General features: G+C 43.5%; 1 protein-coding gene across 1 annotated transcript in view; it reads right to left on the bottom strand.

Annotated features, from left to right (window-relative positions):
- The window catches only part of LOC115199229 (nuclear factor 1 B-type), a 76830-nt gene that overhangs the window by 11569 nt on the left and 47268 nt on the right, over positions 1-17993 (bottom strand). Inside the window, exons 3-6 of the mRNA XM_029761854.1 lie at positions 11321-11374; positions 8259-8327; positions 5908-6028; positions 5395-5525 (exon numbers count right to left, since the gene is read on the bottom strand). Of these exons, the coding sequence (XP_029617714.1) occupies positions 5395-5525; positions 5908-6028; positions 8259-8327; positions 11321-11374 (375 nt within the window). The remainder of the gene's footprint in view (positions 1-5394; positions 5526-5907; positions 6029-8258; positions 8328-11320; positions 11375-17993) is intronic.

Here is a 17993-nt window from a genome sequence, read left to right on the forward strand (position 1 = left end):
TCCCTCCCTCTCCCCCATCCTCCCTCCCTCCCTTCTCCCTCCATCCCCCCCCTCTCCCCCTCCCTCACCCCCTCCCTCCCTCCCTACCTCTCCCCCTCCCTCCCTCCTCTCCCCTCCCTCCCTCCCTCCCTCCCCACATGATTCGGGCTCTAGTCCCTCTCTGTTCCCACAATAGGGAAGGATCCACCTGAAGAGGGGAAGGTGACTCATCCCAAACCAGGAGAGGGACAAAGGCCTCAGAAATCCAGGGAATTTCCCCACTCTGAAATGTGTAAAGGAAGCAGCTTAAGACCTTGTAGCTTTTTTTTAATCAACATGAGCTATACCTCAGACAAGATGGATGGATTTTCTTTTTTTCTTTTCTTTTTTAGACAGATTTTTGGTCAAAATAATTTTAGGCTATTGTACTATGGTTTTGACTTGTTCTTATGTGGTGTAACGTTCTCAAAAATATATTCTTGACCTTTCCTAAATTGACATAATTACACAATGGACATTTATGGAGAAAGTCCTATGATTCAGAACAACATCAACAGAATTGTGTGTAGTAAACAGTTACTGTGTTGCAACTACTCAAAATGAGCAAGAGAGGAATTAAAAAAAATAATCGCTCTGGTCTGGGAACTGACCAATATAAAATCATAGAATCCACCTAGAACAACACATTTTTACATGTCAAAATGATTTCAATCTGTTAGTGTTACCTCGTGTTCCACTCCTACAAATTAGAGAGTAAGCTAGGGCGTGCTCATGCCAGGGTGTCCCAGACCGACGAAAGGGCTATGAATCTATGTGTATCTAGCTGTTAAATGCACCACCGGGTTAGTGTGAGGAGACAGAATTAACTAAAGGCTGCAGATTTCGTCGGAGCATTAGATATGAAGAATTGATATCTTCTTCAGCTTTAACAGCTGTTTGTCATCAAACCAGTCGCTGAGTGAGGATTTGAGTGCAGTGCCCCCAAAAAATGTAAGGGGAACGGCTAGGCGTACATAATTCCACAACTGTACAGTAAAAGCCATTTCAGAAAGTTTACTTTAGAGGACAAAGAACATGACAGAATTACACCTATTCCTTGCAGTGTAAAAGGGTTTCGTCGGGCTAGCCGTGTAAAAGAAATGACCATTTGGCACTTTGGACGGCCTCATATGGGTTTAATATCAATCCACTTCTTTTTTGATTCCCTCTTTACAGAGTAATCGTTCTCTCGTGAATTTTCTGCCCTCTCCTCTTCTCCCTAGCCGTAACATATCAGCATGTGTTCACCCGATACTGTTAGGTATAAACACAAACCAGCTAGCACATTTGGTTCCTTGGAAGTTGTGGGAACGTACGTTTTTGGTTTCCCATTGGTTCTGGGAACGAAGTCATACGTTTTCTGACCGGTAAAACTGAAATGTAGCCTGTTCTGGGAATGTACATTTTTAGGTTGCAGGGAGGTTCTGACAACGTTTTACTATGGTTCCCTGAAGTTTTCCTAGGAGATTTTATTAATGTTCTGAGAATGGAAGTTATAGGTTAATAACTATTATTATAAGTTATTAAATAATGTCCTGAGAACATGTTTCAATAAGACTTTTAATAACACTGCTAGCTTAGTTTAGGTTAACTGTTTTGAACTCCAAGCGCAGATAGCACACTTGGAAATGAATTTGCTTAGGCATGAATCATGATTCAAACCTATGATCTTCTGTTCTCTATCAATGGAATTAGTCCACTGCACCACCAGGATGGTGCCCGCATGCCATGTTTTATTAACTATGCAAAGCTGTTCATTTTAGTCTATTCAAACAAGCACTCATTAAGATCTGAAGTGTCGCCAATTAGTGGGGGTGGCCAACACACCTGAACACACTTAACAAGCTAGAGGATAGAGAGGGTTTTGTTTACGCTGAAAACAGAATGTGTATGTTTTTAAATAACATTCCTCAAACGTTCTTTGAACATTACAGTTTTCTTGTGTTTTTGGGGGGGAATTTTCTGAACATTCTGAGAACATTAATTTAAATAGAACCATGAGGAAACCTGCAGAAAACGTTATACTGAAGTACCGAAATTCCCATCAGAGATACATACACTGTGTGTACAAAACATTAGGAACACCGGCTTTTTCCATGACATACAGTAGACTGATTAGGTGATTCCAGAAAGCTATAATCCCTTATTGATGTCACCTGTTAAATCTACCCACATCAGTGAAGATATAGGGTATGAGACAGGTTAAAGGATTTTTAAGCCTTGAGACAATTGAGACATGGATTGTGTTTGTTTGCCATACAGAGGATGAATGGGCAAGACAAAATATTTAAGTGCCTTTGAACGGGGTATGGTAGTATGTGCCAGGCACACTGGTTTGTTTCAAGAACTGCAACGATGCTGGGTTTTTCCACCCTCAACAGTTTTCTGTGTGTATCAAGAATGGTCCACCACCTAAAGGACATCCAGCCAACTTGACACAACTGTGGGAAGCACTGGAGTCAACATGGGCCAGCATCCCTGTGAAACATATGGTTCTCAGAACGTTATGTGCTAGCTGGGTATCCTGCAGCGTTCCCAGAAAGTTGTGGAAAGGTTGTATGCAAAATAACCATAGGACAACCACACTCTCACCAAGCTCTAAGAAACGTATGTTTCTCAGAACGTTATGTGTTAGCTGGGAAAACAGCATGAGAAGGAAGGGAAAAAACTAGATCAAATCCCAAAGAAAGCTCGTTTAAAGAAGCGAGGGGGAAAAAAACAACTCTGTTGGATGTTGGAACCTTCTGTACTCAAGCGTTTATCTGTCGTAGTGTAGTGAGACGAGAGGCGTCCCTCTCCCTTCCAACCCTAGGGCTTAAGGGTAGTGTGTCTGTGTGTGTGTTGGGGGAGAACAATCCGGAAATACAGGACAGTGAGGGCTTAATTAAAAACGCTATGGGCTCTGCCCTGCACCACGAGACCAGGTAATGAGACATGCTGTACACCCCTCCCTGGAGGATCTCTCACACACACACACACACACCCTTTTCTCTCTCTCTCTCTCTCTCTCTCTCTCTCTCTCTCTCTCTCTCTCTCTCTCTCTCTCTCTCTCCCTCCCTCTCTCTCCTGCTTGCTGCCTGTAACTATAGTGGCGTTATCAGGGCTAGGCGTGGGACGGCCCGCCAACTGGGCTTGCCACCTGTTGAGTCAGGCAGCTCCTCTGAGACCTAGCTTCATATCCGAGTCGGTTTCAAACGGGAGACCGCCGCACCTGCCCGCCCATCGTTCTCTCTCTTTCTCTCTCTCTTTCTCCCTCTGACACACAAACACGTTCCTGGATATGCACACACACACCTGTTCACCCTAGCGTCACCCCTTCACTCTCGCAGCCTAACAACACAACAAGTTTATAAATAAAGTCTGCTCACAGCCACAATCGCTACAACTCCCACTAGCATTTCCTCATTCTCACTTTGTTCTTTTTTTGTAGCTTCTGGCACCTGGTATTCCCAGGCGGGCTCCCATCCCAGTACTAACCAGGCCAAACCCTGTGTTCAGGGTAGTCTGGCCACAAGCATATTTTTTTTATCCCATTTTCTCCCCGAATTAGGTCCCTTGGCTCATCTCTGCAACTCCTCAATGGAATCGGGAGAGGCAAAGTTCGAGTCATGCGTCCTCCGAAACATGACCCACCTGGAAGACTGGATGTCAGCCACACCAATGTGTCAGAGGAAACACTGTTCGACTAACGACCGGAATCAGCTTGCAGGCACCCGGCCATGTCACAAGGAGTCGCTAGAGCACGATGAGTCCACCGGCCAAACCCTCCCCTACCCCGGATGGTGCAGGGCCAATTGTGCAACGTCCTATGGGCTCCTGGTCACGGCCGGTTGTGACACAGCCTGGGATTGAACCCCAAGCTGTAGTGGCGCCTCAGCGCTGCGGTGTAGTGCTTTTGACCGCTGCGCCATCCAGGACTATCATGCTCACTTTAATTGGTGCAACACTGCATTCCACAATAGAATCACTACCACACTGAAAATCCCACTCCCTTCGCTTCAACACTGCAACTCTCACTCAGATTGGTGAGAAAACAGGAAGCAATAAGGAAGCCTCCAAACTATCAGAGAACTCAACAACCCTCCAAACCAGCTTACAGTATCAACAGGGGGATGTTCTTACGAGTTCACTCATTATATAAAGCTTGATTTCCTGTCAAGGATTCCATTATTCACACAGCATGTTTTTTCAAAGCATTCGGAAAAAAACTACACTGACAAAAATATAAACGCAACATGGAAAGTGTTAGTCCCATGTTTCATGAGCTGAAATAAAAGATCCCAGAAATTTTCCATTGAACAAAAAGCTAATTTCTCTAAAATTTTCCGCCCAAATTTGTTTACATCCCTGTTAGTGAGCATTTCTCCTTTGCCAAGATAATCCATCCACCTGACAGTTTTGGTATATCAATAAGCTAATTAAACAGCATAATCATTACAGAGGTGCACCTTGTGCTGGGGACAATAATAAGCCAATCTAAAATGTGCAGTTAAAATGAGTAAAACAAGTTTATATTTTGGGTTCTGATGGGGTATGACAGTTGAATTAAGCTAAGGAGGCATCTACTGTATAAGTTATATCCTTTGAGAATTAATGGGTATATATCATGAATTTAAACGTCTAAAAATGGATGTAGCAACTGCTGATTGCCTCTTTAAGCTTAGCTCATTGAATGTTTTACTGTAAATCACAGCGGGGGAAAAAACAATCTATCTCTAATTAGCTTGGTTTATGACAGAGTATTTGTATATATTGAGCATGTAGCCTTTTATGACAATGTAATCATAAGGTTTGGTGTTTACGGTCTGACCTGAGGCTAGCATGTTATCACGTGTCATTACATCAACAGCCAAGTTGAATGGGCTCACATCGAGGGAACAAGGTGCCATATCATTTTATCAACGTACTGTAACCACTCGCTGTGGAGTCGAGAGGCAATGATAACATTGGGAACATCTTGACAGTCGAAGAGTGACACTTGCTCTTGTCCACTGAGACTGTGTTGTGTGTAGCCTACATGACCCACCACAGATCATGGTGGGGCTACTTGTGCTCTACGAAGAGTCAGGACAGATATTGAATAATGTGGCATCTGTATTGAATTGAATTGTATTGTATTTCATTGTACTGTATGGTATTGTATTGTATTTCCGAGGGAATTATATTTGCTTAGCTGCAGTAATAATCTCAGATTATTAATTCCTACAAGGCAGAATTTTTGGTAGATTAGGGATTATGTTCCCCCAACCTAGATTAGTCAACTATCTTGAAGTGTTCTGTTTTGAGAACATTCCATTTGCGATTTAGGAATCTAGAACCTTGAAAACGTTCTCAGTACAGCTTCTCTAAACCTCCTACAGTGTCACACACACATACCTCCCCTCTCACCTTCTCTCTCGTGCCAGGTCCTGCTGCCACTAGCTGGGGAGCTAGGTGAAGAATAGAAGTCGGGGCCAGTGGGACTGGTCTCCATACTCTCCTCTATGTTGAGGGTCTTGGGCCGTTTACTGAAGAAGGAGGAGAAATTATGAGTCACAACATATGTATATTTTCTTTGATCCTTTATCACAGCCAGTGAGGTTGTAAAACAAAAGTACCTGTATCGTATGCTTACTGATGATGTATTGTCCAGATGCCTGAGTGTAAACAGACTTGAACTAGAACAAACAGCCAAATATGGAAGCAATGCTATAAAATAAATGACAGAGTAAGACTATGCATTTAACTCCCGAGACACTAAACTGAAATCAGTTTTACATTCCCCCCTCCTGCATCTCATTCAAAGTTCAGAGGTCAATGTGTGACAAGAGGTTCCCATGTGATGCGTGAGAAAGAGAGAGGGGGCAGGGTAGAGAGAGGGGGCAGGGTAGAGTCCTGCAGTAGACTGACCTGCCAGGCGGGGAGGAGAGGGAGCGATGGAGGCCCACGCTGGAGTTCAGGTCATGGTAGTATGGCTGACTAGGCATGTCGGCCATGGAGAAGTTCACCCCTGCCCCCTGGGTGATGGGCGCTAGAGAGGAAGGAGAGGAAAAGAGAGGTACAGGTTGGATACTTCCTGGTCACTAGCATGCTGATTGGTTGGCTGCTGAAGCTTTGATAGGCTTCTGATGTGATGTGACCTTGAACTTGGCCAACAACTTCATTAAAATGATCTCAGTGTACATGATCCCCACTCACATGTTAAATAAATGTTAAATATATTTTTTTTAAATAGAATGATTGAACATCATTTAACTTTTGCATTCCACCAGCACACTGCAAACTCATGAACTGAGCCACACCCACCAGGCCTCTGATTAGTTCCTACCTATTGTAATTGGTCAAGCACATATCAATAAGTGCACTGAAGTTCACTTTCATGGTGGTTGTATGTGTGATATGCTTTGAGTACCACAGCCCACCATCACTGTGTGAAATGAGACTTTTTTTTCTCCCTGTGGTTGATGGCCGTGGGGGAGGGATATTGTTTCAGGGAGGACAGCTGATTGTTTACCAGGGCACTCTGTAAACACTCCTTCCTCTCTTGAAACTGCCGCTTGCGAAGGGAGCCCTGTGAGTGCGGTGGGTGGGTGTGTGGGTTGCTAGGATGGTCTGGACTCGACGGGAGTCTGGAGTGTGTGGTGGCCTCTGTTGTGGTCTGAGGTTCACCACTGGCATGAGCTCCAGCCTCAGAACTGGCAACCTCAGCATTGCAGTCTCAGAACTAGCAACCCCAGCACTGCAGCCCCAGAACTGGCAACCCCCAGCACTGCAGCCCCAGAACTGGCAACCCCAGCACTGCAGCCCCAGAACTGGCAACCCCAGCACTGCAGCCTCAGAACTGGCAACCCCAGCACTGCAGCCTCAGAACTGGCAACCCCAGCACTGCAGCCTCAGAACTGGCAACCCCAGCATTGCAGCCTCAGAACTGGCAACCCCAGCATTGCAGTCTTGGAACTGGCAACATGCAGCAGCCCTGGCATTTGCTACCCCTAACCAAGCTGTGGCGCATTCCTCTCTCCCAAGGGCATTTGTGTTTTAATTCCCTAACGAGACTCTCTCCTTTCTCTCTCTTTCTCTCTCTCTCTTCTCAACATACTGTGTCATGCCACTCACTCTGACATCAAGTAATTTAACTGTGTTGAAGCAAATATGACCCCTGACTTCTGAATCTTAACAATGCACAGCACAAAATAACAGTTCACCTGTTACTGTTTTTTTCTTTCTTTCATTTGAATTTGCATTTAAGTACTGCAGAGTTGCAGTACTCACTGAGTTTTAATTGGTTTAAAGGCCTAATCCGAAAAATAACATAAAAAATGTTAGAATACAGGACACAACTTCCGTATGTTGTAGGACCAGTGGTGTAAAGTACTTAAATAAAAATACTTTAAAGTACTACTTAAGTAGTTTTTGGGGGTATCTACTGTACACTTTACCTGACTATTTATATTTTTGACTACTTTTACTTTTTCTTCACTACATTCCTTAAGAGAATATTGTACTTTGTACTCCATACATTTTCCTTGACACCGAAAAGTACTCATTACATTTTGAATGCTTAGCAGGACAGGAAAATGGTCCAATTCAGGCACTTATCAACAGAACATCCCTGGTCATCCTACTGCCTCTGATCTGGCGGACTCACTATACACACATGCTTCATTTGCAAATTATGTCTGAATGTTGGAGTGTGCCCCTGGCTATCCATACATTTTCAAAACAAGAAAATCTGGTTTGCTTAATATAAGGAATTTGAAATGATTTATACTTGTACTTTTACTTTTGAAACTTAAGTATATTGTAGGAATTACATTTACTTTTGATACTTAAGTATATTTTCAACCAAATACTTTTAGACTTTTACTCAAGTAGAATTTTACTGGGTGACTTTTACTTTTACTTGAGTCCTTTTCTATTAAGGTATCTTTAATTTTACTCAAGTATGACTAATAGGCTACTTTTTCCACCACTGTGTAGGACACAACAGCACTTGAGCAGTACAGGTAAATCCTGCCTGAGGGAACCATTGTCCTCAGCTAACTGTGGAGAGAGATACCTGAAAGAACATCTGTCATCGTCTTTGAGAAGGGCAGTCTATACAAACACACACTCGCGCACACATACACACCTGTCTACTGTAGACACACACATACTGTGTTCTAATGCTTGCTCGACTGTTTTTCCCGCTTTTGTACCGTAAAGCTCACTCTTTTTGAATCGACAATGAGTAAAATGATATATGAATGTACTGTACTTACTTCTGGACACCCGCACCAGCTCCGAAACACTGAAGACTCCTGATTTGATGAAGCTGTCTTCCAAGTAAACTGCAGAAACAAAAACAAAGATAGACAATATATCAATACAATATATCAATCAAAACATTAAATGATATGCTTTGTGTTCTCGGAACTTACAGCAAGTTACATTCATAATGATTTAAGCTGGTGATAAAGTAATAAATCATTACTTGATTCCCTGCTTACTGCAAATGGGATGAGCAGAAATTCTCGACCAAAATGTTTTTTTAATAAAACAGAGCATCCTTCATCGACCCACCACCTATAGCCCACCACCTGGTGGTTCTCTGTAGCTCAGTTGGTAGAGCATGGCGTTTGCATCACCAGGACTGTAGGTTTTATTCCCAGGGGCCACCCATACGTAAAATGTATGCACAGATAAAAAGCTAAATGCCGTATATAATATTTATTATATTAACACAGCTACAAACTGAATACTGTCAATACTGAAAATACTGAAAATACTGAAACATGGAGGCATTGAAGTACAATATGTATGAGGGCCAGAATGTAAGAAAAACATCTCAGAACCAATCAGTCAAGCCTGGTCCCAGATCAGTTTGTGCTGTTTATATACAGTTGAAGTTTACATACACTTAAGTTGAAGTCATTAAAACTCGTTTTTCAACCACTCCACAAATTTCTTGTTAACAAACTATAGTTTTGGCAAGTCGGTTAGGACATCTACTTTGTGCATGGCACAAGTAATTTTTCCAACAATTGTTTACAGACAGATTATTTCACTTATTATTCACTGTATCACAATTCCAGTGGGTCAGAAGTTTACATACACTAAGTTGACTGTGCCTTTAAACAGCTTGGAAAATTCCAGAAAATGATGTCATGGATTTAGAAGCTTCTGATAGGCTAATTGACATAATTTGAGTCAATTGGAGGTGTACCTGTGGATGTATTTCAAGGCCTACCATCAAACTCAGTGCCTCTTTGCTTGACATCATGGGAAAATCAAAAGAAATCAGCCAAGACCTCAGAAAAAACATTGTAGACCTCCACAAGTCTGATTCATCCTTGGGAGCAATTTCCAAATGCCTGAAGGTGCCACGTTCATCTATACAAACATTAGTACGCAAGTATAAAAAACTTGGGATCATACCGCTCAGGAAGGAGATGCGTTCTGTCTCTTAGAGATTAACGTACTTTGGTGCGTTATCCACAGTAAAACAAGTCCTATATCGACATAACCTGAAAGGCCGCTCAGCAAGGAAGAAACCACTGCTCCAAAACCTCCATAAAAAAGCCAGACTACGGTTTGCAACTGCACATGGGGACAAACATCGTACTTTTTGGAGAAATGTCCTCTGGTCTGATGAAACAAAAATAGAACTGTTTGGCCATAGTGACCATCCCAACCGTGAAGCACGGGGGTGGCAGCATCATGTTGTGGGGGTGCTTTGCTGCAGGAGGGGCTGGTGTACTTCACAAAATTGATGGCCTCATGAGGATGGAAAATTATGTGGATATTTTGAAGCAACATCTCAAGACATTAGTCAGGAAGTTAAAGCTTAGTTGCAAATGGGTCTTCCAAATGGACAATGACCCCAAGCATACTTCCAAAGTTGTGGCAAAATGGCTGAAGGACAACAAAGTTAAGGTATTGGAGTGGCCATCACAAACCCTGACCTCAATCCTATAGAACATTTGTGGGCAGAACTGAAAAAGCGTATGCGAGCAAGGAGGCCTACAAACCTGACTCAGTTACACCAGCTCTGTCAGGAGGAATGGGCCAAGCTTGTGGAAGGCTACCCGAAACGTTTGACCCAAATTAAACAATTTGAAGACAATGTTACCAAATACTAATTGAGTGTATGTGAACTTCTGACCCACTGGGAATGTGAAGAAAGAAATAAAAGCTGAAATAAATAATTCTCTCTACTATTATTCTGACATTTCACATTCTTAAAATAAACTGGTGATCCTATCTGACCTAAGACAGGGAATTTTTACTAGGATTAAATGTCAGGAATTGTGAAACTGAGTTTAAATATATTTGGCTAAGGTGTATGTAAACTTCCGACTTCAACTATATTTGTCACGCCAATGACCATAGTGAGTCGGCACTACAGCACAAAGTAGATTTGGGACCAGGCTATCCAGACAGACATGTCACTGACTCCCAAAATTACTTTAACATTTCATCCTTTGATGTTCTGAGGAGGACCATTGGGTGTGCCAACTACATAGGGGGAAGGCGTGAGTCTAGATTCCGATTGGCAGCTAAATGCACTTTCTTCCTCCTAATGTCTCAACACAAGCCAACGGGCGTCCCAGAGAAGGGAAGGGAACTGTGCCACTGTAGAGGGAGCATCTAGGGAGGCCCTCCCAGGGTCTGAGTCATTGGCTCAACGTTGGCTCAACGTTGTTTGACTTGGCAGCGAAACGTGCACCCAGGGCAGGCAAAACCTGCTCTTTAGGAATGGACCTAATTACGTTCTCTCTCTATTTTCATTCCTGGCCCGTGATGACATAGTCCAGGTCAGTCCAGGAGAGCAGCAACAGGCTGCCGGAGATTATTTGGATAGGCAGCCATTTTGTTTGGCTAGCTAGCAGACTGGCTAGCCAATTTAGCTCAGCTTTCCAACCCTTTTTGGCAAGGAAGACAACTATGGCCTCATACTTCCATTAGTGTACTACGGAGGAGCACATAAAGTAGTCTAGCCTCCATGTTTCACAATCTTTTTTGTCTCTTAGATGCAGTTACTATTGTAAGTAGCTGACAGCACCATCATTATGAGATATTATATGTACATTCAGATGGGTGTAATCTGCATATCTGAAAAACTATCTTAAAACGAAATGTTCCAGGTGAGAGCATAGAGTATATACAAAGATACAGATGGACCTTATACAAAAAAGAGCACTGCTATAAACAGATACCACAGAAATTATTCTACGAGGTGAGGATATACTATATACAGTACAGAGAGGGGACTGGGAACTATAGAGCTATGATCGACAGCACAGAGGTTGGAGGACAGTGACAGTCAATTTCAGGTACATACCTGGAGGGTTGTTGCCTGGCTCATTGTTACTGGGACTTCCTGACTGCTGTGCGTCTGTAACACAGATATAGAACCATACTTCAATTGCGAACCTGAGATCATGAAATACCAGAAAAGATCATTAAAGTTCAGCACTCTTCTATCAATTTAAGTAATTCAAATGAGCTTGTTTGGAATTAATGTAAACCACCCAGTGTTGCCAAAGCAATACGAGGACATGTCCAAAATACCCTGAATATCACAGGTGGCCAAAAAAAAACTAACAAGGCGCTGTTAAAGATCTGATTTCATTTCAACCTAGACATAATATCAACTGGAGTCTACACAGAGTATGATGATTATATAATGAATACTCTGCAGTTTCCCTACTTTGTGTCTGAGATTTTTTATTTTCATATTTCTGCGGACGTGTCAGTCCTGACAGACCAAGCCAGATGTGCACTGATATACAGTACCAGGCAAAAGTTTGGACACCTACTCATTCAAGGGTTTTTGATAGTCCCACTAAGAGCAAACCAGATGGCATGGCGTATCGCTGCAGAATTCTGTGTAAGCCATGCTGGTTAAGTGTGCCTTGAATTCTAAATAAATCACAGACAGTGTCACCAGCAAAGCACCCCCACACCATCACACCTCCTCCTCCATGCTTCACGGTGGGAACCACACATGCGGAGATCATCCATTCATCTACTCTGCGTCTCACAAAGACACGGCAGTTGGAACCAGAAATCTAAAATTTGGACTCATTAGAACAGAGGACAGATTTCCACCGGTCTAATGTCCATTGCTCGTGTTTCTTTGCCCAAGCAAATCTCTTCTTCTTTTTGGTGTCCTTTAGTAGTGGTTTCTTTGCAGCAATTTGACCATGAAGGCCTGATTCACGCAGTCTCCTCTGAACAGTTGATGTTGAGATGTGTCTGTTACTTGAACTCTGTGAAGCATTTATTTGGCCTGCAATTTCTGAGGCTGGTAACTCTAACAAACTTATCCTCTGTAACTCTGGGTCTTCCTTTCCTGTGGCGGTCCTCATGAGAGCCAGTTTCATCATAGCGCTTGATGGTTTTTGCGACTGCACTTGAAGAAACTTTCAAAGTTCTTGAAATGTTCCTCATTGATTGACCTTCATGTCTTAAAGTAATGATGGACTGTCGTTTCTCTTTGCTTATTTGAGCTGTTCTTGCCATAATATGGACCTCATGAAGTTGGTTGAGAGAATGCCAAGAGTGTGCAAAGCTGTCATCAAAGCAAAGGGTGACTACTTGGAAGAATCTAAAATCTGAAATATATTTTGGTTACTCCATGATTCCACATTACTACATGATGTGTTATTTCATAGTTTTGATGTCTTCACTATTATTCTACAATGTATAAAATAGTAAAAATAAAGAAAAACCCTTGAATGAGTAGGTGTGTTTAAACTTTTGACTGGTATTATATATAATAGAGTAAAAAGCCTTCAGCTGGGGTGGAAAGAGGCAATAAGACAAGGTTAAAAATAAGAGGTAAAGTGTTATCCTGACCTGCACACAAAGACTGGTTGATTCTGGCTGGCTTTTTACAGGGCTTGGGTTAGGGAGAACATGGTGTGTCTCTGCCTCGTCCTGCCCTGCCTGGCCCTGGGAGACGCATGCACATAGCACACGCAACGGGTGGGGGATAAGCTCTGAAACACGTCAGGAATTCTCCCCATAAGGTAGCGCCGACCCTAGCCTAACCACGTGGTTCCTCTGATTGATGTTGTTACCTTACAGCACCTTTGGGAGGAGGATAAGCTGGCGTTCCTCAGCCGTCGCCGCGCTCGTTAGTCACCGCCAACCACCAGAGGCCATTTGAGTATAGTCTCCCAACAGTCACGCAACACTAACAGATATTCAAATGATGCTCACAAGCACCCGGCTTTTAACATAAACACTAGTCCAGGGGTACTCAAGTACTAATTGAGAAGGTCCGGTAACACAAATTTCCTTGGTGGCAAAGGTCCGGATTGATATTGTCATTTATCGGTGTAGTAACTAACCTCCCCCTCGCAACTCATGGGACCCCAAACTGTTCACACCTCTGTTGTTGGCAGAGTGAAAATGTTGCAGTTTAAAAGCTAATTTCCGGTAATTCTACACACTGAGCAAGGTGCAGAGAGTTTTGTTGTTTTTGCAATTTTAAAGCTAATTTCCTACAATTCTACACATTTTTCCATGTCTTATGTGTTTATATGATACCAGCATCGCAGTCAGACCAAGAGTTTTTTTTGGGGGGGGGGGGGACCCACGGTCCATATTGACCCTGTTCTGGGTCCGGATCCGGACCGCGGGCCTCCAGTTGAGTATGGAAGCACTGTACCATATCATATACTATAAACAATAGGTCCACAGATGAAAAGTAGCTCCAAAGAGCTTACTAATTTCCCCCAAACAGCAGTTCCTCTCCACACTACACACCACTCTTCCCTACAAAACCTACTGTAGCATCGGCCTATCAGAGTCGGGTAACATCAGCATCACTGACACCCAAAGAACATATGGGAGAGAAGGAGAGGAGGACCCCCCCTCCGCCCTTTCCTTCCTTCCCTCCCTCTACCAACCCCCACTTCAACCAACCATACAGGGAAACAAATCAAATAAATAAAATGTTATTGGCCACATACACATATTTAGCAGATGTTAGTGCGGGTGTAGCGAAATACTTGTGTTCCTAGCTCCAACAGTGCAGTAAACAGTACAACATTGAATGGCTAGGCTGTGTTTGACTTAAGTTCCATAATGTTTTACTGTACCACAGCCACCCCCCACGTGTTCCTCCTGTGCTTGATGTATGAGCTATGCACAATGAGAACCGCAGGGTTGTGATATGATCTACGCCTTAAATGCGGAGTGAGGAACAGAGGCGGGAGACGGTGAACTCAGATAGCCTCGCCTTGCAACAACACTCCTTTTCCTGCTGCTGAGACTTCCCTCTCTCATAAGCTCCATTTCAGAGGTAAAAAAAGGAGAGAGAGAGAGAGAGATAGAGGAATAGAGAGAGAGAGAGAAGAAAAAATGTGAAGACAAAACGTTGAGAGATTTATTCGCTCCCCACCCCCTCTAAATTTGACCATTAAACAGCACTGCAAAAACGGAATGTTCTTGGCCGCGGCTCAACAATGACAAAGTAGGGCGGGAACAACACCACCATACGTTAAGTGAAAAAATCCACCCTTATGTTTAACCGTGAATAGTCACAACTTTGGGCTCTCTTTACAGGATACAGAGGACACAAGGGAAGTCTGTTGTTGATAGCTTGCTCTCTTTTCGATGCCTAAGCTGGCTACTTTGTTAGCGTGTCTGGTTTGTTAGCTTGTAAGACACAATTGTTCTGAAAATAAATTACTCTCTAGATGGAAATTCACATGATTTCAGCAAAAACAGTATGGTGCTGTTGACTTCTCAGGCACATCATGTGTGCACATTTGTCATTTAAAATATTTTCTAATGAGATACAATTATATTTCTATACAGAACAAAAATATATAAGCAACATGTAAAGTGTTGGTTACATGTTTCATGAGCTGAAATAAAAAGCTCCCAGAAATGTTCCATGCGCAAAAAAATATTATTTCTCTCACATTTGGTGCACAAGTTTGTTTACATCCTGTTAATGAGCATTTGCCAAGCTAACCCACCCACCTGACAGGTGTGGCATATCAAGAAGCTGATTAAACCGCATGGTCATTACACAGGTGCACCTTGTGCCGGGGACAATAAAAGGCTACTCTAAAATGTGCAGTTTTATCACACAACACAATGCCACAGATGTTTCAAGTTTTGAGGGAGCGCGCAGTTGACATGCTGACTGCAGGAATGTCTACCAGAGCTTTTGCCAGAGAATTGAGAGAATAAGTCACCTCCAATGTTGTTTTAGAGAATTTGGTAATATGTCCAACCGGTCTCACAACCACAGACCACGTGTAACCACGCCAGCTCAGGACCTCCACATCTGTCTTCTTCACCTGCAGGATCGTCTGAGGGGGGAAGGGGTGCTGAGGAGTATTTCTGTATTTAATAAAGCCCTTTTGTGGGGAAAAACGTATTTTGATTGGCTGGGCCCTGGCTCCCCAATGGGTGGGCCTATGCCCTCCCAGGCCAACCCATGGCAGCACCCCTGACCAGTTGCACCCCTGACCAGTCATGTGAAATCCATAGATTAGGGACAAATTCATTTATTTCTAGTGACTGATTTCCTATATATGAACTGTAACTCAGTGAAATCTTTGAAATTGTTGCATGTTGAGTTTATATTTTTGTTCAGTGTATGTTACATGCCACAGTCAAGGGCTTTTGTGCCAATGGTTTGTGTGGAACAACGTCCCTACAGTAATGTGATGGCAAGAGGATCCTCCCACATTCTTCCTCCCTGCCACCCTGGCACTTCCCACCCTCATGCCACTTTCAGACCCATCCATCAGTCTAGTTACAACTGCCAACTATTGCCCTCTCCCAGGAGAGAGAAAGAGAGAGACAGAGAGACAGGCGAGGAGGGAGACGGAGAGATGAGAGAAAGAGGGAGTGTGAGACAGTGTTAAAGATGAGAGAGAGAGAGAGAGAGAGACAGAGAGAGAGAACATAATTAGACCCAACCAAATCATGAGAATACAAAAAGATAATTACTTGACACATTGGAAAGAATTAACAAAAAAACAGAGCAAACTAGAATGCTATTTGGCCCTAAACAGAGAGTACACAGTGGCAGAATACCTGACCACTGTGACTTACCCAAACTTAAAGAAAGCTTTGACTATGTACAGGCTCAGTGACCATAGCCCTGCTATTGAGAAAGGCCGCCGTAGGCAGACCTGGCTCTCAAGAGAAGACAGACTATGTGCAGCCGCCCCACAAAATTAGGTGGAAACTGAGCTGCACTTCCTAACCTCCTGCCAAATGTATGACCATATTAGAGACATATTTCTCGCAGATTACACAGACCTTTGTGAGAGAGAGAAGGTGGGAAGCTGGTTTGTCTAACATGGAACAGACCATTGTGAAAGAACAGGCAAAAGACCAGCTGGTCATGATAATTAAAGAAGCCAGCCAGCTAAAGAAGAAGAGCATCTTCTCTCTGCTTCCCTACAGTCCAACTGGAGCCACCTGGAAGAGTTGAGAGGGGATCCAGGCATATGGCATTTTCTGTCTGTCAACCCCTCTCAGAGGCATGAGGGAGCTCTATAATCTGAGAGCTGGAAAACCTCTGGCATCCCATACATCACAAGAACCCAGTTATTCTTGCGTGTGTGCCTGTGTTGTACAATTGTATGCTGTGCAAATTTAAGTCTGCATGCAATAAATAAACTGTCTGAGACAGAAATGAAAAGAAGGGTGAAGACTTCCCGTCACAGAAAATACCTCCTATCTGCATCCAAAGGTGCATCAAACCATCCAAATGGAGACCAATCCAAGACCAATCCGTTCGTCTTAAAATAAACTCCACTAACCCGTGAATAAACAGTGTGGTCTTGGTCTGTGAGGTAGGTCTCTGACTCTGCCCTGAGAGTTTGGCAAGGCCCTGATCACAACACAACATACCAGGGACACGCAGCCTCGCTCCAAAAACAACATTTCTTGGCACCTCTCCGTCCCTGTCACTTGTTTAAACAAACAAACTGGGCCCCCGAAGGAGGAGGAGAAAGGAAAGCTAAACATAGGATTTAAGGATCTTGGCTGTGACTTGAGTGAGGAGGACTGAGGAGTGACAGGTTGGGATTGTTGGGTATTGACATGTACTGAGTTTGTTTCATACCTTCCGTTTTGACACAATAATGATCATACCACTCAAACAATTATAGCAATTATGTGTAATGGCACAATGTGGATTATTTCATATTGTGAATGCTTCTTTTACCTCTCTCTCTCTCTCACACACTCGCTCTCTCTCTCTTTCTCTCTCTCTTTCACTCTCTCTCTCTCTCTCTCTCTGCCCTAATGCATCACCTGCCTGGATATTCTAAACACTCTTGCACTCTTTTGCACCCACCTTCTTCTTGTTTCGCATGATACCCATACCCTCCCAAGAAGAAACCCTAAGTCCAGCCCCTACCCTCATCCCCCTTAACCACACTGTGTATATAAACCAGTCACATACTTTTACAAACTTTCTTTCTCACTCGCTGCGGTGCATCCATTTGATCCCACAAACACGCACACTCTCACATACACACACATCCCACAGCACACACACACTCTCACATACACACACATCCCACAGCACACACACACACTCTCACATACACACACATCCCACAGCACACGCACGCACACACACACATGCTCGCTGCAGATGCATACCACCGTCGACATTTCAGAGGGAAGAGAGAAGCCGTCTGGCAGCCATTTTAGAGTGGTGCAGCTGTGGTCTGTGCACATGTAAAGCTGTGGCTGCCAGAGGCATGGGTCCCGAGCCAAGATGCATCTCTGCGGCTGAGGGAGAGAGGGCGGGAGAAGAGAGGAGAGAAAGGAGTAGAAATATATCCCAATTACAGCACCGCTCGGGCCGTAATGTTTCAACAATACAGCTGTGTGCAGTGTAAATATTTAACATGGCCACACTTTCCATCCCTGTTCTGCATTACTTTGGCTGAGGAACAAGCCGTTAGGGGGTTGGCAAGCTGTCAATCTGCCTGTCTATCTGTATGTCTATCTGTATGTCT

This window comes from Salmo trutta, chromosome 8, assembly GCF_901001165.1.
Source record: "Salmo trutta chromosome 8, fSalTru1.1, whole genome shotgun sequence".
Lineage (NCBI taxonomy): Eukaryota > Metazoa > Chordata > Actinopteri > Salmoniformes > Salmonidae > Salmo > Salmo trutta.